At 32.9% G+C, this 23,337-nt stretch overlaps 1 protein-coding gene across 1 annotated transcript; it reads right to left on the reverse strand.

The window, feature by feature from the left end:
- Positions 1 to 225: 225 nt before the first annotated feature.
- LOC128680550 (muscle segmentation homeobox-like) lies at positions 226 to 19,161 on the reverse strand. Its single transcript, XM_053763773.2, has 3 exons — positions 18,488 to 19,161; positions 1,457 to 1,641; positions 226 to 826 (listed from the first exon to the last, which is right to left on the reverse strand). Exons 1-3 carry the CDS (start codon positions 19,062 to 19,064, stop codon positions 563 to 565), a joined length of 1,026 nt encoding a protein of 341 aa, XP_053619748.1. The 5' UTR covers positions 19,065 to 19,161; the 3' UTR covers positions 226 to 562.
- Positions 19,162 to 23,337: the final 4,176 nt, after the last annotated feature.

A 23,337-nucleotide genomic window follows, 5' to 3' on the forward strand; every position in this document is an offset into this window, starting at 1 on the left:
AGTATGCTATATGAGTATGCTACAGTATATAGAGGCCCTGCCTTCTCCATTTCACAGACTACGCTCATAAATCATCAACTAGAGTGCAGAATTATATATATATAGGTATAAAAACGACTATAGTACATGAGTCATATTAGGATGTGAACTCACGTGGCGCGAGTAAATAATCGAGAAAATAAAACCATTATTCAGTATCAAAGAATTATATATTCAACTACACAAGTAGATATAACAATGTACAAATAAGACTCGCTATATACAAAATTATTTTACAATTTCAAAATCCCATGAAAAAACAGAATTGATAAAAAAGTGTTAATTTGGTAAAAGGTAAATATTACCTATTTAAGTGAAAAAAGACTTAATAAAAATTAAATTAATACAGTGCATTTCATTAGAAATTAACTTATTCTATATTTACAAATAAATTTACAATTTCATTTTTATTTTGCCAAAAATTAGTACTGACAACAGAAAAATCTCCGGAAATATTTTATTTTTTAATTAGAAAGCGGAATTTTAAATTTATTATTTATTTTCCGATCGAATTTTAAAGTTTTCATTGTGGGTTCGTTTGTGTGCTAGGCGAGGGGGAGCCGGACACAGGTGGTTGGACCATGGCTAGATGCGGTGGGGGTAAACCCATAGGCGGCAAGGGTCGCGCGGCCCCCATCAGGGGGTGAGGGTGGAAGTACTGCTGCAGCGCGTGGTGCGGGTACAGGTGGTGGGGGTGTCGGGAAAACTGCGCCATTTTGAGTTTCTCGATCTCCGCCTCTTGCACGCGTTTCGCTTTCGCTCGACGGTTTTGGAACCAAATTTTCACCTGGAGACAACAAAAAATAAATGAATTAGTGTTCTGTCGATTTTATTAATGTATTTTAGTAGAATTTGTCTACCAGAATTTCCTCGACATGACCTTTGGTCTTTTTAATATCTAACAAAGATATGGCATAATATGTAAATATGAGCTTAATTTCTCATTTAAAAACATACAGATACAGTAATTGCTACTGCCCTACGTCAATTATATTTATCACTATATGCTATCTTATGGGTATGTAACGTGATACAGACGTGAAAATGACGTTATCGGTGTATAATATGTACAAGCATGTAAACTAATGAACAGATAAAAATATGCAAATAATTAAATTTGAATATTTAAATGAGGCAAATCAATAATTGAATTATAATTAAATTATGATTGACTTTACTTAAGTCAGTAATAATTAAATACATCCTTAATTTAAAAATAAATAAATTTATGTGATTCTTCACGGAATTTATGGTAACTCTATATATCTAACTATTACTTTGTACCTAACTAACTTTGTGTGTGTCTAGTGAAAGAAACGTACTCAAGTTAGTTTTTTAAATTATTTCGATCTATTCATTCAGTCCACTTGCTTTCATAATTTTCACTGGCTACGATCAAAAGTAGAGGAGGACCTACCTGAGTTTCAGATAGGCCGAGCGAGGAAGAGAATTCGGCTCGCTCGGCAATGCTCAGGTACTGCTTGTCGACGAACTTGCTCTCGAGCGCGCGGAGCTGCTGCGCGGTGAAGGGGGTGCGGGGTTTTCTGTTCGGCTTGTGCTTGCGCAGGTTGCACTTCAGTTTTGGAGGTTCGCCGTTTGCGTCTGTTGAAGAAGAAATATACTTAGGATGGCTTTCTAAGAGGCGACATACTGCTACCATAATGCTTAAATTTTCTAATAAAATTTTCTATCTACTATCTAGTGTGGCATAATTTGACAAAATCATTTTTGGAAAACATTTAAAGGTTTCTTATTCTACTGAAAAACCGCATCGAAAGCGTTTGGCAGTAGTTGAAAGCCTAACCAACACAGTAAATCATAGAGGTGGAAAGTTGTTTAATTTATATTAGGTACTGTGCTTGAAAGGTCCAATATAATAAATGTAATTATCAATTAACCTAGTGCATAGCATATAAGTATACTTTAAAGATAAACTCCTTAAGTCCTGTAATGCCAAGTCCAAGACCTCGAACGACTCAATAAAGTCGCGCAGACGGAATGCGCGCCATTCCTTCAGTGGAATTAATAAATCGCGTAATAAAACTTATAATAAAACGACGAAATCCTTTTCCAATCCAGATAAAATCTAAGTATACGTAATTTTCAACATATTTAGCTAAAACAAGCATATTTTTAACCAAATTGCTGGTTTATTAAGTAAAAAGTTATCGCCCACGCAAGTGTTGGTATCAAGTTTCATCAAATATCCGAAATACATAGACAGTTACATACTATTAATAGCAAAATATTTAGAATCTCGAAATGTTTACTCAGTATTTATCACCTTATTTCTTAATTCTCATGCTATCTCACTCGCCTTTCTTTTTCTCTGGACATCCGTTAAATTGACTACCGAAAGTTAACGTTAACTGGCGACTGTATTTTTACTACCGTTATTTGTTACACATTGATTTATAGATAAAGCTATAAAATATGTTGATCTGTATGACAGACAAATTAATCACTAATTTTATTAAGTAAATTAAACTGCCCATTTTAATAGACTGTAACCTAGATAATTAACTATCAACTAATTGCTATTTAAGTACTAATTAATGATTTCGATCTAACGATGACGGACAGACTGACACACACGTGGCTGTGAAAGTTTCTAAGATAACTTCTGTGTCTGTTAAATCATTCTGAATTCAAATTTAATTAGCATTTTGATAAGATTTAGAGGAGTTGTTAAATTGTTAAGCACTTAAAATTAAATTGTATTTTAAATGAATATAAAAATGAACGTGACTTTTATATTTCATCTAAATTAATGATTCTATTATTGTTTCTAGCAAATTATGTCAGATATAATTTGCAATGAAATATTAGACATTTGTTTCTTGACGTTTCAAATAAATGCTATAATATTAATTCCAATGTCAAACGACGAGGCGCTCGCTTAATAGCTAATGGTTCACAAAAAAGTAAAAAAGTGAAAATATGTGACAGATGAAAAAAAAACCAAAGTATATTAATGTCGTGTTTAGCGACAAAGCAAGTACCGACGAACAGAAATAAAGTCAGCGGGAACAGCTACACCAAAAATAGAGCTGTAAGAATAATGGTGGCCCGTTAATAGTTTACTTATTAAATTATGGTAAACGATCTTTTAAACGTCTTGGAAAAATAATACATGTACACATGTGTAACCTCGCCTTAACAGAAACAAAATTACCGTTTTAAAAATACTTATAAGGGTGTGTCTGCTTTTATTTTCTCGTTAATTGTCTAAAGAGATATTGACTGCAGATGTTAGACGGCTAAATTATGTCCATGTTGTGACTTTGAGAGCGACGAGTGAAATACGAGTCATTTTAACTCGTCCGAGTACATTTTCCATTGTCGAACATCATTCAAAAAAAGAATGCCGAGGGAATGAATTATGAAAAGTGGAACGTTTATTTTTATTGAATCAGTGTTTTTGCCGTCGGTACCTAATGTTGCATTGCGCTGCTAAAAAGACAGCTGATATATTAATGAGCATGTTTGCTTTTTGTGCGAGCTGTACCATTAATCGTGCAAGGCGTGGTATGTCATTCATTCCAATATTTTAAACGCTCGCTGTTAGCTTGACGTTTTTGTTGTCTGTACAAGTGAGGCTGAATTCTTTGCTTCTCGTGAAAATATTTCGACTCCCAATTCAGTAGGTTTCTGCTTTTATGCAAAATTTCACCATGATTTACAGTTCGGTCATTACATTTGATGGGTTGAGTTTTAGATTGTTAAGAAGTTAGGAAAAGTGGTAACTAATTATACATAACATATTAAACTAGGTATACATAACATATTAAACCATATTTCAACAAATCTAATTATTTTTCAACCGAGGACTGGAGAAATGGAGACAAAACTAGGAGCCTACATATACTTAGTTCTTTATGGAGTAAAAATAAAAGAGTACTCTAAAAACTCTGACGCGGCTTAGACAGGAAAAGAAACACTCAAATGACAGAGAGAGAGACTTCATTGATCAAAACGCATTTAAACACGGAGGATATTTAACTCAAAACTCCTACAAGATAACTAATAGCTTAGCCAATATCGCTAAGCTTACCAAAGCCACTTCAAAGAACAAAACTAAACGTTAAAATGAATAGTCCCAGAATGAATTATGGCCTATAAAAGTTGTTCATGTCGTTCAAACATAAAGACGTGATCTCCCATTAACAGATCTTCCCGGATTCCTCTCCACAATATTTATCTCGCGATCAAACGAGTGTCTGCTAGTATGTGAGGCCATTCATCAGAAACCGAATCGTTCCTCTTAGTTTTGGGTCATAGAAAACGCGGATATACGAATAGTAAGCGATCTAAACGCAAGATAGCTTTTAAAGGAACAGATGTGGAGAGATGACATCTATTGCTTTGTTCGATTTATAATTCAGAACTTAATTTAAAATGCTTTATTGTCATGTTTTTAAAAAGAAATGACTATTTAGGTACAGAGTTTTAATTTTATTGGTTTAGTTTTGGTTGGTTTTATTACAAAAAGATTTTGATCGGTAAATTGTAAATGATATAGTTATTATAAATTTCATTTACAAAATATTAGTGAATAAATTATTTTATTCAGAAATATTTACACTATAAAATATATTTCAATTCGTAATAGCGATTACGGAAAAAAACGGTTCTTTTTTTAAAATTAAATGTGTCTGTTGTTTCGAATGCTAAGTATGTTAATTATCTTCTTTAAATCTATTAAGTCTGACCTTACCGGGGATCGAACTTCGAAATCGATCTTGGCTTGATGACCACTAGACCCCAGAGGTTGTCAGAAATTGTCCTTATATGATATTTTCGATCAATCAATCAATTACCTAATCATTTAGCAACTAAAAGCGTCTTTCGTGGCCTCTGGATGATCTATTAAGAGCATAAGAGCCGGTTACAAATAGCATATTCAATGGAACATTAGTATTTTGGCTCTGTGCCAGCCGCAGACCGGTTAGACGTCTGCATTGATTGCAGCGTGGAACTGACAGCGTATAATAAAGCAGTTACTTCCGTTACATTGTGAAAATGTGATGTAAAACTATGAAACAGTTTACAGATTGTTTTTCCAAAATTTTCAATGTATAACTTTGATTTTAGATTTTATAGCCATCTAAAGGCATCTAATATGACTTTTACGACTTGTTGTAGTCCTATACTCAATAGTAGTCAGCCTGTTATACAGGTTTCCTCACGATGTTTTCCTTCATTTTCTTCCAGTAGTGGTCTATGAAAATTACCATTTATACCCAAGTCATATTAGTATACAAACTTATGCGGCTCTAAAATACGAACCTGAGACCATTCGATCGCAGGCGTTAACCACTCGACCACCTCTTAGACAATAAAAGTCATATTATTATGCCATTAGCAAAAAAATTGCATTTATAGGAGACAGTCTGAGATTGTTTAATCACGGCAATGGTTAAGTATGTATTTATACAAACGCTTCATATCTCAACTCGCGTCATCTTTGTAATGTAATCATAGTTATTTCAGTTAATTATAGTCAATATTACAAGACAAAAGTTCCTTGTAACTGCGATCATAATTGCTAACTAATTAACCCATTTATCATTCAAAAATAGGTGTATTATGTTAATATTTCATTTCGATTTGAACATAACTAATACATAACTATGCAAAGAATTTTCCTCGTATTTGAGCATCAAAAATTCCATAATATTGAGTAAACATTCTATATTCAAAGAGGTCTGACAGTCAACATACATAGATATATATTTAAAAAGTAATAATATAACATTCGAAGTTTAAATTAAATAAATTTACATTCGAAGTTTAAATTAAATAAAGGTTGAGAATAAATGAATTGGATAAAGTTTTCTGCTGTCGGTACGCAAATGAAGTTGCAACCGTCTTGTTTTAGAGCGGTAATTGATTGGGAATGCTTCTATAATTAGGAGCATGACTCTTGTTGCTAGTGTTGTAAATCTATCGATAGCTTTCCTATATCGATGTTTGACTTTGGAACTTATTCAGGATATGATAATTATTAAGGATATATTACCGCTACTTGTAAATAGCATAATTATTTACGCTAATTATTATCGCTACTATTATAACATAATATTACATCAGTAGCGATTTGGAGTAATGCTTTTAATAATAACAATACTAACCATTAAATCTATAGTTTAACATCCAATACCGATTCAAAATATCGATTGTTAATAATCACTTTTTATACTATACAATATACATATATATGTTAATATTTCGATGGTATTGGGTTGAACTGTCAATGGTAGCGAAAATAGCCGTCTAAAGCGCTAACGACACTATTGAATATCGATACGTATTATCGTAATTCGAAGATAATAACGATAGAATATCGATATTACGTATCGATATTCTCTCGCTTTCGTTGCCCAACACTACTTGCTGCTAACCGTACTATAACTGCAACGATAGCTGCAAGCTTCCTTGGCATTCAGATTGGGATTTATCAAGAAATTGCCAAGTTGGAATCATTCAATACATTGTTTGTGTAATTTTTTTAACACTAGTCTATTTTTGAATGTTTTAATTGAGAATGGACATGATATATTTTTAATTTATCAAATATTGAAGCCGTGGTGGTGTAATGGTTAAAACGCCCGCCTGTGGATCGAAAGATCTCAGGTTCGTATCCTATTCGTGCCATATGAGTTTGTATACCAATCTGACTCATATACAGTAGTTTTCATAGACCACCGCTTGCTTCCGGTGAAGGAAAACATCGTGAGGAAACCTGCACACAGGTCGACAGTTTAAGTTCACTAGTGTGTAATGTGCATGCGACTGTCTGCCACTAAATGGCTGTAAGTACTCGTAAAAGTCATGTCAGATGCCTTTGGGGAATTTGGGGATAAAAAGTACTATATATAATATGTGATGTTATATTCTACCCGTATGTTAAAATTCATCTAAATATCTCCAGTAGATTCCTAGATTAATAAATATCCTCACATGGACTCATCCAAACTTTAATATATATAAATTTTGCATTAATTTATAACCAACTGTAGCTTGTACAATGTATTGGCGCCAATAAAATAAGAAAAGACAATGAAAAATCATATAAAAATAACGGATTCCAAATTCAAATGTAATATTTTGTTTCTTTTTAATTGTAACAGTATTTTTGGCCAGACTAAGTATAATTAAATGAAAACTTTAAATTTATACATTTTGCATTAATTTATAATATTAGTATTGTAGCTTGCCTGTGACTTCGCCCGCGGCAATAAGACTTTGTATGGTCAGTTTTAGAAACAAATAATTTATTATCACACATCATAACCCACAGAGAACTGTGAAAATAGGGCAAATATTTGCCCGCGCTGGCAATCGAACCTAGAACCTACAGGATACCGAACGGACGTGATAACCAGCCTACAGGTCGTCCGATTTATTTTTTTCTTCAAATTCAAAAAATAAAGGTTAAACGCCATATCGATTTATAAAATGAAGATTAATCATTGTGGACTTAATTAAGTTTTAAATCGACTAATTGAATGTTTTAATTCCAAGATCACTATAACTCATCCACACTAGTCAGTTACGTAATTGACTTTATTAATTATAGTGTGAGAATACCAGTCATTTATGTAACCAATAGCCATAATTATTATGTTTATAAATTGGTCATTATAATAATTGCTCGTTCCCCGACGGTATTTTATTGTGTTTGTTGTTCTCGCTTTATTATAATAAATTTACGTATGAATCTATTTATTATAGTGATATGATTTCATAGTTTAATATTCTGGATAGTACATTTAGATATCCTTCCTTCAATATTTCGATATTCATGCTTTATAAACTAACTTTTTCCCTCGGCTTCGGCCGCTGTCGATATCTCGATATCTATAATAAGTAAGTAACATAAAGTTATTAGCTAAGCAACATATTGCGATGGAACCTATACCAGATTTTAGGTTAGGCTATCCTCTATACAGCTGTGAAAACCGCATCAAATTCCATCAAGTACTTTTTGCGTGATGCACAACACGACATCAGATAGGTTTCGTTTATTGCATTGACCTCTACGCGGCGATAATAGGGGCGAAATTGCAATGAATTAGTTTGTATTTGTAATACGGCTACTTTGTATTGAATACAATCACATATTACTCAGGTCGACTGGGTTTGACTAATTATGTACATATTGCAATTGAATTGTGATTCTTTGAAAAGCCTGAAGCAGGCTGTAATCGGAACGCCATTTACATAACTTGAAATTGCCTAGACCTTAGAACCTCTCTGCATCTTAGCGTGTGGCGGTTGCATACTGTGTAACGACGCCGCGAAGCCAATAAAAGAGATAATAGGACTTATTACATTTTTAATTTGGAATAAGTAGAATATGTAACATTATGTATGACGAATTTATCTATACTATTATTATAAAGAGGTAAGCGTTTGTGAGTTTATGACTTTGTGAGTTTGTATGTTTCTAAAAATTCTTTTACCATTAGAAAGGTACATCCAAGATTGCTATAGACTTATCTCAAAATTCCCATACGGAAGCGAAGCCCCGGGCAACATCTAGTGTGAAATAATAATAAATTAAGGTACATTATGAACAGAAAAATAAAATTTGGAATTGAATTTACTATTTAAAAAATACGAATTCGTTTCTGGAACGTAGAATTTTTTTTGCTACATTTGAAAGTGTAATCCGAAATGTTCTTGAGTGACTATTCATGTGAGGAAATTGCATTAATAAAATAATTAAATTTATTTGAGAAAAAAAAATCACTTGAAGAAACAAATCATAAAAAAATGTATAACATAACTAAGTTATAATAAATACTCTCATGTAGTACGCTAAGTATGTAGTGAAAGTTTTCTTAACTTAAAGCACGGAAGTGGTCAAGTTATTTAACTTAATCTCAAGTTATGACTTATGCAATTACGGTAAGTATATCAAACAAATCAACATATTTTTCTCACGCTTTAAATGTTACGTAATGTTAAGTTGGTGCATGTTGAGCCATATGCAACTAGCTGTTGTTCGCAGCTCCACCCGCGGTAACTTATGATTGACACTTTTTTAAATAAAATATTTTACTTGTTCCCCATTTGTTTAGGTCGGAAGAACTGGTAATTGTCACGGATCGATACAACTACCAGTAGTTCCTAAGGGTAAATGTGATTGGAACTCATATAATTTTTATACATTCACAACTTCAAAGTGATACTCCTACTCATAGTTTGCCGCCATGACAGTATCAATAAAAGATATCATCCGAATAAATGTTCGCCGATGATAATAAATGTACACATAGAGCATGCCCCGCGCAGCGGGACGGCCGCTCCCCCACGCTGCACACCCGTAATAATGATGCCAAGTCTTGAGCGAGACAATAATCGAGGAATTGTGTTAATCTTGGCGCAGAACGTCACTTTCGCAAAACGTCATCGAGGAAAAACGTCTTTTTTGCATAATAACATTTAATTAATTATTTCACAAGAAAAACATTAACTAAAAATAAGTAAATGACGTTCTGTATACCTATAATAAAAAAAGCTTTTGACATTAGTCGCCTAACTCAAAATACCTACATAGGTATTTATTAGTACTTGTACCAATTAGGATAAAAAAATATTTCATAACATTCTGCTATTTGTCATTGTGACATTTTGCGAAAGTGACCTTTTGCGCCAAGACCGCCCCATGTCCTTTCGCGAACTAATAAGAGGAATCCGTATTGAGCGGGCATCGATAAACGATATTAATAGGCCTGTAGGTAGCTCTAATAGCCTTTAATGATTTAATTAAAAGCATTTCTCATGATGGTATAACGTGTTCCTGAGTAGACGATGCACTAATTTATTCGAATTTTCTCTTACAATGCTTGTTCTGTCCTCTATATTTTCTTAATTCTTCCTTATTACGTCATCGCCATCACCTTAGTATTTGCATTAGTACATAACATAACATCGCTTGTTCGTAAGGATACCTGTTTAGACTAATTCAAGTCTAATTTTAATTTTGGAATCACATATACGATAACAATAAATTAATAATTAATCAATAAATTGCAATACAAAAGGACCGTCTAACTGACAGCTCACAAGGCGAACCGGCAATTTACTCAACTCATAAATATTTCAACACTAAAAAATATCGAACGATTAGCGAAAATTATAAAATTGATCACATAATTTATTGTAATAGGCGTCAGCAAATTTATTGCGCGGTTTTCTAAATTCAAAAATGCCATTCAATAGTTCCACGAAGGACCTGATTTATTTTTTTAACAATAAGAAACAAAATGCGGCTGGCAGATGACAAATTAGCTAATTCCCCATGCTTGATTATTATAATTAAACTCCAACCGAAATTTAATTTTATAACGTTCATAATTAATTATTTTTTTCTACACTCTTTGCCTTTTTGCAATGAACCCAAATTTTAAAAGGTCTTTATAAGAATCATCACAAACCACAATCTTAAGTAATTTACTGAAGCTGGACGATTTACTTTTTAAAAATTGTGTTTTGATTTTTAAATTAACAAATAAGAGCCAGTCATGGTGTTATTATTATGTTTTTTTTTGTTTTTGAAATTCTAAATGGCCAGTGACTTAAAAACTTTTAGATGATATCTCGCCTGTTATCCGAATGGTTTCCGTTTTTACAAAACTATTAATAATCTTTTGAATCTATGGTTTTAATTAGAAGTGATATATTTTTATGGTTTAATGAGCACTATAATAAAATGTTTCAATGAAAACAGTAGCTAGCATTGGTTTTATTAGCGTTCAAAAAATGAAATCCAAATCTCATAAACCTACATTTTTTATTTGTGATACTTATCGTGTCTTTTCGAATAAAATTTAAATCAAGTTCATTATCGCCGTCGTTAAGTTTGTTAACTGCTTTAATATGTTTTCATTCATAAATATTTTATAGCGTTTTGTCATATAATTGATTTTATATACTCGGTTTGATAGTGAAATCATAAAAAAGAATGACGAATCTAAAGGTCTATTTATTTGACATCTCCTTATCAACAAACGTGCGATCATAAACCATTTGACAATAATTGATTCTTCAACTATCGTTTCAGACATTATTACTAAAAATAACCACTTCATGGGATAAACCCGCAGTTGCATTTACAGTTCTGTATTATTTTTTTCAATGTGCGTTTTTTTCATGCAATAAAGATATATAAAACAAATGAACGCCAAGCAATAAATTAATTCATGCAAGCCTGCAAAGAAGTGTGACTTGAAATACGCCATTATTATCGACCAAATCGAACCCAAGAGATGTGGGCCCGGCGTTCCCTTTCAAAGGGCTACCGTGTTGTCGCAAATTGACGAATTAAATCACAACCTTTCGCCAAAATGATTCCTTTTCGTGAAAGAATGCGTTTGCCGAAAACGAACCGCCATTAAAATGGTGTGCCTAATTGGTCAACTGCAGGGTTCGAGGTCAATCGTACACTTTCGGGCAAAACAAATGACACAACATTTACAGTTGTTAGCCTTGCAACTTCGCCAGAATTATCATGTTGCCTATAGGCATCCGACTCATACATGACGAAGCAAAGACTCTGACTAGACAGCGTGGCTACTGCTACGTCAAGCTTTGTGTAATACACATATAAATAATATTAATTTATTGAATTATAGTCATTAACTATTATAGAAGAAAATTATTATAGTCATTAACTTTTAACTCTTTTTCTAAGCGCAATTGTCCTATCATCCAAAGTCGGCGTCAACTTTAAGCCTATGCAGTATGCACTTCTGCGAATCACTAAAAATACATTTCAGCGTTTTACTGCCATTCGTAAGTTATTGCCCTCGACATTTACTGTGCAAATTTCAACTTTGAATCAACGCAATAAGGATTTCGTGTAATTTTTCATTAGCAACACATTGTTTGTGAATGTTTTACTAATTTGCCCGTGCAGGAAGCACGGATGGCGTGATGGGGAACTCAGTACCGTATAATCTGCGCCTCTGATGTTATCTCGTGATTTATTGTCCACTGTCATCGGCCGCGAGATGGCAGCACGCATCACTTGACGCGCTACTGGACTTATCTTTACTGTTTTCAGCATTTTCAATCTTATGGAGATCATAATAAGGAGTCATGGTCAAAGGAAGTATAGAAGACCTCCCATAGCGTATCAGCAAAAATAATTAGCATCAATCCCTGATATTTACAGCTCAGCTTCAGTTGGCATGACGTCGGTCGTCGGTACACTGCAAGCGCCCAATTAAAATTATCATTCTCAGAACTTTTATCACACCGCCTTTTTAATTTCATAGATATCCTATCAGCATTCGCTGTACTACTAGTTAATTAATGGTTATTACCAAACTGTTATTTATTACAAAATACGTATCAATAAATTGGAGAAAACAAATGAGAAAGGATTGTTACAAATCATAACAAAACGCCGCTCATAAAGTATTTGTTCAAATTCACCAATCGAATAATTCAATCGAATACGAGTCACTCGATCGGGCGAGTCGCACGCAAACGAATCGATTAATCGATCCGTTACACCGAGCTACCGCCAGGCGGAGCTACGCGTAAGTAAAATACTTGTAAAACTATCGCAAAATGAATTAAAACAGATGGTGAGCCAATTAGGAGAGGCAATCGTGCGGGTACTAAAGGAAAAAAGAAGTTAAGGTTTCCTGTTTCGAGAAAATAGGTTTTATCATGAATGTATTAAGGCATAAACTCGTTCTTAGCGCATTCCTGTAATGGGGTTTCGGGTTACAAGCGCTAACGAGAGCATTCGATAAGGGCTTCCAGCGACTGTGATAGACAAATATGGATATGTTTATCATTGGCTTTGCACTCCAGTGTACGGTTTAGGGTATCGATGTATGATTATAGTGTTAATTAGCTCAGTAAGGCATAGACTAATTCGCTAGAATCTAATTGGTGACTATGTATAGTAGTACTTCTATATGGCAGATTTATTCGTGAAGATAGTCAATCAAAGTAATTATGCGCGAGATTGTTACATAGGCACGCGCAAATATTTACATAATAATCATTGGTTTTATTATTATGTATTTATATCTTATTTTTACACCCTTTTCAGGGGATGTTGAATATCTTCACGGGCAAAAGCCCGTGCAAAAGCCTGTGGCCAAGAGGCCAAGCAAAGAAATTTTAATAGGTATTATTCTAGAGAGAGAAATTTTCTAACGATAAATTGTTGAGCATGACAGCTTTTTGAAGAAGGTAAGTAAGAGGGTATTATTATTATATTTAAAATGTTTGCAATTATTTTATTCTTCACTAATGCTAGACTCCCTGTCCCAGTACTCATTATTCCATTACATGTCTCTATACCTGTCTCATATAGTTATTACTATATGTACTTACTCTTAGGTCTCTATTTAATGCCAAGTGGAAAGTGTCAAAATCATATGATGGCTACCTACTTCAAAAAAGTTTAAGCAAAAAAGCAATGGTGTTGCTATCAATAAAATAAATAGAATAGTTTAATGATTGGTATAACATTAGTGTAAATTAAATTAAAAAGTTTTATTCAACTAAATAAAATTGAACAATAATAAATAGGTATGTATTCATTTTTAACGCAGCACTAAAGTATTTATTTTATGTTCCATTCGCTTTATTTTCGTTTAAAATAGCTCAGTTAAAATAATTTCCCGTATTTAAAAAGGGTAGTAAAAACTTTACAACGCGTTACTATGCCGTACTGTTTCTATTAGTTTCTGATAACAGGTTAAAGTTGTATAACACTACGATTATTACCATATAATAATATTCTCTATAATCAACATTACTTTTATGCCGCGTCCAGATGCATTATAAGTCAATAACTGTGAAATTAAAACGCTTAGTACACTCATTAAAAGATGAATATCTGCGTATATCGAACTTGGAACAATAGGAATACGCCATTTTAACAGGTAGCCATTTTATGGCGCGGATTAAGGGGCGGCCATGTTGAATGATTTAATTTGCGCGGGAATTATCGAGTAAATTGTGTTTGTTATCAAAAGTATTGCATTTGCGATTTTATTTTTAATTTGCGAATTAAAATACTGTGAATAAGAACTTTAGAAATGAAAATATTGCGCATTAATGTCTTTTAATTTTTGTTGCTAATTATATATTTTAATTGGCATGTAATAACATATATACACGTCTATAATAACATATGTAATAACATATGTAATAACATATGTAATAACATATGTTATTAAAGATCTAACTAATATTATAAATGCGAAAATAAGTTTGTTACCTCTTCACCCTTTATCTACTTAACCAATCTTCCTTAAATTTTGCATACACGTAATTTGAAGTACGGAGAAGGACATAGGGTACCTATTATCACGCAAAAATAAATGTTCTCCTCGGAAAAACTTGCGGGCGAACCCGCAGGCAAAAGCTAGTCTTAAAATGTTTTAATTGATATGTGATGTCGAAGTTTACTGGATTCAAGTGTTAAAATTGAAAATCAAATACTTAGATACAACGAAATATATCGTAGGTACCTACTGAACAGCCTAGTTAAATGTAGTAAGTACTTATAGGTGTAATACCCTTCTTAATAAACGATTATTTTATTTCAATAAGCCATACAGTAGCCAGCCTTTCATCACAATAAACAACCATTAAACTGATATGGGATCGAACGCAGGTTAATCAAAAACCAAGCTTATGCAACGCGATAGCATTCAGCAATTTGACGTCCGTAATAGACCATTATGGCTGATCGTAAACAAATAGGAAAATGCAGTATTAACGCGTATTATGCTTTAACGCACACAATATCCACCTAGTAGCTTGCCATTGCATTGTGAGGGTCCACCCGATAACAAAACTGGTTTCCTGACGTTGTTTTTCATTCGTACAAAAGCTTGCGCTTTTTATACTCACGTATTCATTCAAATAGGTACAAGGCTGGCTGGAAAAATAGAAACTTAAAAAAAAATTAAACTCATATAAGTACCTACTTTTAATAGACTGAATTAGAATAATTTAATAAAGTTTAAACACTGTAAATGTTCAAAATGCACAATGACCTAAGTCAATCGTCGCATCAAAAAAAGATCACGTCGAACTATAAAACATACTGTATTTTGAATAAAGAACGCGCGCGGATTGACATGGGATTTTACCAAATTAGCAAAGACAAATTACTTTGCGTGTTTAAAAAAACTTAGTATGAAAACGTATGAAAACCATAGGTTGGCGGTTATTTCGCTTGTACAAATTGTGCGCTGGCAACATTATAAACAATAAACCCCGCTTTGTTGGCTTGTTCTGAAAAACTTTTAATTTATTTGAAACCTCACTTTCGTGACGCTCTCTCATTATGCTCTTATTGCGTGGTCATGCGCTTTTTCTTTTTTTTTTCCTCTTTTCATTTGTAAATTTGTATTTAATTTTTAAAATTGGAGTACTTTGACCTCATTTGTATTTAGCACTAATGCCAATTTTCTTTATGGCCAGTTACATTCGTGTATTTTTTAATATTGATTACCAGATTTAAGTAAACATTATTTTCGCATTTATAATTAATATAATTCTTCCGATATTAAATAAATTTGAATACATTGTTAATTCGGACTGTTATAAATCAATTAAAATACTTTAAGAATGCCTTGATTAATCTTTAATCTTTATTGATTACATATTAATGGATTTCGCAATTAATCTATGTTGTTCAATAATGCAAGGGGATAATTCGAAAATGATTCTAAATTTTATCATTTAATCATTGTAACAACTTGGTAATATGATGCAAATTGCACCAATTACCTACTGCATTAAAATGCCGACCATTTCAATCGTTTAGAACTGATTAATTCTATCATGCACAAGCAATATCAACCATTATCATTAATTTTTATAATTACCAATTGGTTCTGTGTAAAATATCTGTGGAAACTATTATCTATAATTTTTCAGATTGACTGTCTGTAAAAAGGGGGAATAACCGTGAGGTGGTACAGCTAAGAATGGATCATGGATCAATTCAATCAATGGGTGTTTTTGTGAGACAGTTTTATAATTTAATCAATTGCAATGCAACTGAATATATTAGCGCGATTGGGAGGCTGGTCACTAACTTAAATGTTTAATTAGAATCAACAAAGCGGAAGGCCGACCTCAGAATGTTGTTTAGTTAATTTGCGGTTTTAAAGAAATCACAAAAATACGATTTCCTGACCGTCACGAATAAACGGTACACGTCAAAGGTATGCTCTATCGATTAATTAATCGATAATAATAATCGCTAATGATGTTCTATAGTCAATTAGCATTTTTAAAATTTTTAACTCTTAATAAGAATTAGGTAAGCAATATTGATTAGATTTTTTTATAGACTGTTTAAATCTATTCATAATTTTTTATTGTAAATATTTTTTCCTAATGTCCTCATTAAATTATAAAATCATTCATAGTAAATTAAATTATAAAATCATTTAGTATCTAATTGATATTAAAATAATAGAAATTTATGATTATATCAGCAATTAATTTGATTACTTGTTCGTTATGCGAATCAACTTAAAGCGAGTCATCTTAATCATATATTAACACGACAAAAGGTGAAATTTTGTAAAATTTTACCCAAAAAGTCAGTTATAACCTGAAAATGCGGCGCTCGGCATTTTATGCAAAGTCCGCCATTTTGATCCCGCCATCTTGAAATCTTATTGTTTCCCCTTCGACAGATCCGATATTTATGTACGGCTTATGCCTTTGTCTGCTCGTTTGTTTCTCAAGAACCCGGATTTGTGAAATATATCCACTTGTTTGATTTAGTTACCGTTTTCTGGTCGGATTCTAGTTGGATTCCGCGGTATCAGATGCTAACAAGCAATGTAGGTTATTCTTGTTTCCAAAAAGATTTTACCAAAAATGGTAAAGAAATCTTATCGTTATGATTATTTTAAGACTGGCGACTTGCAAAGATGTTACTTAGGTAAGATCAAAATGTTGTAGTATTAAAATTAATTTTTCGCAAAGACCACCTTCACATGAGGGTTTAGTATACTTCATACATTTAAAAAATAACAATGTATGTACCTAGTACCTATTTATTATTTTCTCAAACAAAACTTATTTTTTTTAGGACGTAGCATTTGATTTGTTTATAATGGGGTAAAATAAATTGGTATACTATAGGGTAAAGTAAAGCACCCTTGGCAATAATTGATGTGAGCCCATTTTAGGTATCATTTTGTCAAAAGGTACAATTTTCCTTATTCAAATCTAAATAGGCAGGTACTACAAACATAAAAAATTATTAATTATCTACGTTTGATTTATTCTAATAAGATATTTTCTAACAGATTCCACTTCCTCCAGTTAATCTTATAATTAATTAAAATTCCATAATTGTTGAATTATTTAGAATTTTGTAATGATATTTTACCGACCCGGGTCGGAAAAGCATACTAAAATGTATTTTGTTCGAAATAAATTATTAAAACAATATGTAATATATTTAGAGTCAGTAGAGTAAAAAAGGAATAGAGTCTTTAGACTTTTAAGATTTTTTAATAATCTATACTTAAACCCAAAAATGTATAGACAATTTTCGGTTTAACAAAAATACATTTTAAAAAGTAAATACAGTGGTAATAGTCGATAAATATGTATATATATATATATGTTACCGCGGTATATAAAATGTTATAAAAGTTTTATTACTGTAAAATCAAATTGTCAATAGAGCGATATATTGAATATTATTTAACATAAGTAGGATATGATTATGTCACACGCGATTGCCCAATAACAATAGCTAAATTTAAAAGCCAAGAAATAATATAATAAATATGAAAGTATATATTATACAACTTATAAGTAAATATTGTAAGAATAATATTCTTATACATTTCCTGAATCGTAGGATATTTCCTACGATTTATAAACGAAATTCGACGTCAATATGTTTAAGTTAAAAATGTAATTTGCTGCATAAATGCATTGTTTTCAATTGCTTGTTTGAAAAATTTGTGAATTGAAAAAAAAATCAATGTTAATTCAATAGTATAATTATATTTAACTATATAAGTAAATATACTCAGTAATTTATATTTTAAATACATTAAAAAAAAACAAATTTAGGTATTATTAATAATAAAAATATACGTGAAAATGGGACACTAAAATGATACTTTACTATTTACTGTTCTATTTGGTAATACTAAAGAAAACTATGGTGTAGGTAGAAAAAAAACCAGGATTCAAAACTAAAATCAATGACCTAATACCAAAACTTCACAAAGATTACACGGACAATAATATAGCGATGATGTTAAAAATAAGTACCTTTGAATTTTTTTCTAAACTAACTACCAAAAGCCAGCCAAGCCTTTTCAATTTACACACAGTTCTACACAAAAAAAAATATTACACAGCAAAGACAATTAGACAATTACTAACTACAATATCAAAAATAGGAACTGACCTGTTATGTGTCCTACAGGAAAGTGTGACTGGAAAAGAGGTCCAAATGAAGGCACGACTGAAGGAGGTCCCGGCCAGCCCAAGCCGTGGTAAGCCGCCGCCGCCGCCGCCAGCGCACTGAACGGTGTAGGTCTAACCAGTCTCCCCTTATCTGATCTCTCTTCATCTTCACTGTGAGCTCCATTCTGCAGGTCTTCTACGTCAACTATAGAATCTTCTTGATTAACCGAATCTTCGTATTCATCGTCTGATGATGTCACAGTCGCTGATGCGTTTAAATTCAACGGCGGAGTTTGAGACGAAGGCCTAGGCGAGACTGATTTTCCGCCGGGCAACTCCGGTTGCGCTGAAGGAGATTGTCTCAGTGGAGATTCGGGAATCGTTCTGTGATGCCTGATCATTTCAGCTGTCTCGTCCGCCTGGTTCGCCTTGGTGTCCGCCAGGATGGAGGCCACGCTGAAGCTGATTCTGGAAGCTTTCGGTGGCTCCGTGGCCTCCGCAGGGCTGCTAGGGTATCTGGAAACACTCTGTATCGCCATGTTCACTTCTGTGTCCTCGTATCTTGGTTTCTTTAACATTGAATGATGAGCAGTTCCATTTAGCACAGTTCACTGTCAGATCGTGTACGCATGCGAGCGCCGCCGGTGGGTGACTGGCGGGTTCTCGCGGCGGAGCGCCCGGCTCGGGCCGGGGGCGTGTCCCCCGGGGCTCCGCCCCTGCAGCCGTCCTGCTCCGCCAATCGACCGTTTTGTCCCGAATTGATCCGCGCGGGGAACCAGGGGAGAGCGATTTAGCACGCTCTTATCTCGTTAGTCTCCTTTGTGATACTCGATTTTTTTTCTGTAGGAATCAAAACATAATTACCTTTTGTAGGGGTTCTCGCGTTTTGATCGCGCAGTTTATGTCCGCCACCGAGGTATAAAGTATAAAAATATAATGAGCACTCGTGAATACCGCTTGTTAAATCCTTTTGAGCGATACTCGCTCCCTTTATGAGCTTAGTGTCGGCCGGAGTTGTTTGGATCCGTTTCAAATTAGTGCCTGTCTGATTTAGTGTGACAGTTTAGGCAATTATTTATAAGGCGATTATACATTTCAATATTTCCCCCAAAGTCGATTGACGATTCGTTTGCGCCATTTCGAAGGAGATAAGACATTGTATTATGTTTACTTAGTAATAAATCGTAATTATAAGTTTGTAATTATTTTTTTATTATTATAGTCTTTATCTTTGACATTATTAACATGGCCGCTATAATCAGTATACTCGTAGAATAATGATTACTTGAATAAATTAATACATAACATGCTTATTACTGCTACATATGTTAAGTAAATGTGTACCTAAAATTGCACATTGTCCTAATCAGTTTTGAGTTGAAATTGTTCCACACTGAATTGGTTAGATTTGATTTCCTATTAAAAAGTTTAAATGTAGTTCGTAGACGTGGTTTTCGTACATAAATGTTGCGTCTTGTTGGAGGTTTTCTTCATTATTTTAATAAAAAGAGAAATATTTCAAACTTTAACGAAAATCTCTAACTGTATAAAGAAATTATTTAAAGATAGGTAAAGCTAATTTCACATATTATGTGCCAGCCCTTTGGGTACTTTGACGAAAGGCAACGCGCTTGATGGGCTACCTATATAATTTGTAACATAGGTATACATATATGGTTTTGACATATTGTGTAATCGCAGCAATAGATATTGTTTTTTTCTCATAACTTTTTTCTTTAAACATCCTAACTAATACTATAAATACGAAAGTAAATTTGTTGCCTCTTCACACTCTATCTACTCAACCAATCTTCTTGAAATTTTGCATACCTACATGTAGTTTGACCTTAGGGTTTTTTTTCATCCCGGAAGAATAACTACTTCCGTGAAAAAATAACGCAGGCGAGTCCGCGGGCAAAAAGCTAGTCTCAAATAAAGTATCGATAAATCAAAGTATATTTAACCAGTAAGTGCTCTTTAAAATTAAACATCCTATCACTTCACAGACGGTTTCTCCCGAAAATACCCTAATAGAGGGGTGCCTTCCCCTCATATTATAACCACAAGGGTGATATCTATTACCCCAAAGCAGGGCGTCCCTTTCGCACACAGGGTTACCATCGGTTCGAATCTTTTTTTCAGTTTAGAAGCATAGAGTCAATAAGCTATTTAATGATTATTTGTAATGTAATGAAATAAATTTACTTAATTTGAAAAATTCTAATTCCAGAAAAGTTTATGTACTTACTTACATTATTCTTTGTTTCTTATCGTATTTTTAAAATGCCTAAGCAATAGATTCTGAGGATATAAAAACTCATTTTAAAAATATTATCAATGGGAGTTTGTTTGTTGTCTAGTCACGTAAAATCTACTGGACGGATTTCAATGAAGGGTTTAAACTTTATACTAAATTTCATTGAACTCCGTCCTATATTATGCCGTAAAATATATATCCTACCGTATATTATCCTAGTTTCCAGAATTTATTCCAATACATCTCGAAAACTAGAATAATTTGATTAGGATTCAGCTTGTCTGAATATTAAAAATATACTATAAAAAATGGGCCAAAAAACTGTGTATAAAACACGTAAATATATTTTATAAGTTAAGTTAAAACTTAAATACCGTTACTTGGTAACACTGTGACATATTGCCATCTCTTTCCTACTGATAGTTCCACACTAAATAGGTGTTTAGTATGCCACAGGGATGTCTGTTAATTACGTGGGGTAAGAAGAAAAATTGTGTTTCTTCCAAATTTACTCTACGTCTTCTTTACCCTTATTTCTTTCAAGATAAGGTTGAAAATTGATAAATTTCAGTGTTAATAAATATTGGCACTGGGATCGACTGGTGTTTGGTTTTCCGTATTAAATGAGTGACGGTTAAATATTACACAAGTCATAAACGTCTCATTGATTTTGATGTGATCTGTTAGTTTTTCTTTACTTAGGGTGGGTTGCTCCAGTTGACTTTGACGTTAACTTTTAACTTTAACCTACGCGCTGCCGACGTTTAGACAAAATGGCGTAGTTTGCGTTATTCTGCGCAGTTTAACTTTAACTTGCGCAGTTAAAGTTAACGTCAAAATTGACTGGTGCAACCCACTCTTAGTTTATTAGAAACGGTGGCGTGATGTCGTCAAGGATACCTGCCTATATGATCTGACAACTAGGGATGCCGACGACCGTGCGAAGTAATGAATCTCTCTCACATCTCTGCATGATCCCGGTTGCGTTAGGAGTTGTGAAGTCGCGAAACCCGGGGCCAGCGTAAAAAGCCATAAATTTTGAAAATTCGAATGCTATTGTTGCCTATCAGTGGCCTAGGCTGTGTGTCCCTTATTCGCCTCATACGACAACCATGGGAGGATATGGAGTGGGCCTATTCTAGGGCGGAACGTAAATATTTTTTTTATGTCAGTTATTTTGCGTAGTACCTATTTCTTAGACTATGAAAAAAAAACTTAACTCATTATAAAAAATTACGAAGCTGATTTTTGATCTTGGTCTTGACTTTGAATTTGTTTTGATCTTGACGCTACAATGGGAGCGACAAGCGTCAAGAAAATGAATAAAGCATGCTATGTCGAACACGGCGATTAAGGGACACAAAGCCTAAACAGCTAATATGCAACAATGGCATTCCCAAAGAGGATTTTCAGGTTGTAAAATCATTGCCAAATATTTCAATTTTAATAACTTTTTTTTTACCCTACGGTCCCTACTTTTATAAGAGAAGGAAAGAGAAAATATAAATATTATGTTTTAAGATAAATATTATCTTTTATTTTTATTTTTTTGAAATCTTACATCCGTGAAAGATCTAATAGTTTTGCCACAAAAACGCCAATTAGTTGAACTCTAAGCGACTAATGAGTCGAAATGATCACGTGTCGCTGAGAATGCAGTTTGCCCACAAATGATGAGGAATGTGCCCATGCAGCCCAAATATGGTCCCAAAACGGACGCAGTGGAATCCCAAACATTTAAAATTATGATTTAATTGCATATTTTAAAGTTATTCTTTTTCTTTTTTGTCGATATTTTTGCACGAATGATCAAATTTCGAACATAAAAACAGGCAACCGAAAGGAAAACAAAAAAAGTTGTTCGACAATTAAATGTATATATTACTTTTAAAAATAGTATTTTAGACACAAGAATGAAAAACTTCACAAATAAGAAAATTAAAACATAGTAATATGTAACGAAAAATATATTAAAATACCTTAATATTAATATTTAATTTTCATGCCAGCTCTTACGGCCGACCTATTAAATAAAGTTGGCGACAAAAACAAAAGTAAAATTAAATACATTTTACAAAAAATATCAAATTAGCAACAATAATTTCCAATTACAACTAACATAAATAAAAAATCAATTTGGTCATTTAAATTCAAATCACATAATCGTAAATAATTGTAAACATTAATTAGGAAAGATACATTGAGACAAAATCATAATTTCAAAACACATAAAGCCCTCACCAACATCATTTGTTTTTTAAAAAGCCGTATTAAATTATTATAGTCACTAATGGAGCCATAAATCTGACTACTGTATGACACTCGACTCGACTAACGTAGGCGCGTTCAATCTATTTTTACTCTATAGTAAAGAGTTTGTTATTTAGACATTCGCTATATTATAGGATTCTATATATTTTATGCACAATGTGTTTAGGTTTATTTTTAGTTGGCTAAATCACAAAATAAGATCACTATTTATTTACTACGATTCTTATTTATTCATGCTTAAGATCTAACCTTAATTCCGTTTTGAATACATTCAGTAAATATAATAGTTTCATTTTATTTATATATTACATTAAAATTATATT

The sequence above is a fragment of the Plodia interpunctella genome, chromosome 24 (genome assembly GCF_027563975.2).
Source record: "Plodia interpunctella isolate USDA-ARS_2022_Savannah chromosome 24, ilPloInte3.2, whole genome shotgun sequence".
Classification (NCBI taxonomy): Eukaryota; Metazoa; Arthropoda; class Insecta; order Lepidoptera; family Pyralidae; genus Plodia; species Plodia interpunctella.

Excerpts from the sequence above, each read along its gene's own strand:
- LOC128680550 (XM_053763773.2), bottom strand. The coding sequence starts at position 19,064 with ATGTTAAAGAAACCAAGATACGAGGACACAGAAGTGAACATGGCGATA. Across the intron at positions 1,642-18,487 it reads TCCTGTAGGACACATAACAG|ACGCAAACGGCGAACCTCCA; the intron begins GTCAGTTCCTAT and ends CTTCTTCAACAG. Across the intron at positions 827-1,456 it reads TCGGCCTATCTGAAACTCAG|GTGAAAATTTGGTTCCAAAA; the intron begins GTAGGTCCTCCT and ends TGTTGTCTCCAG.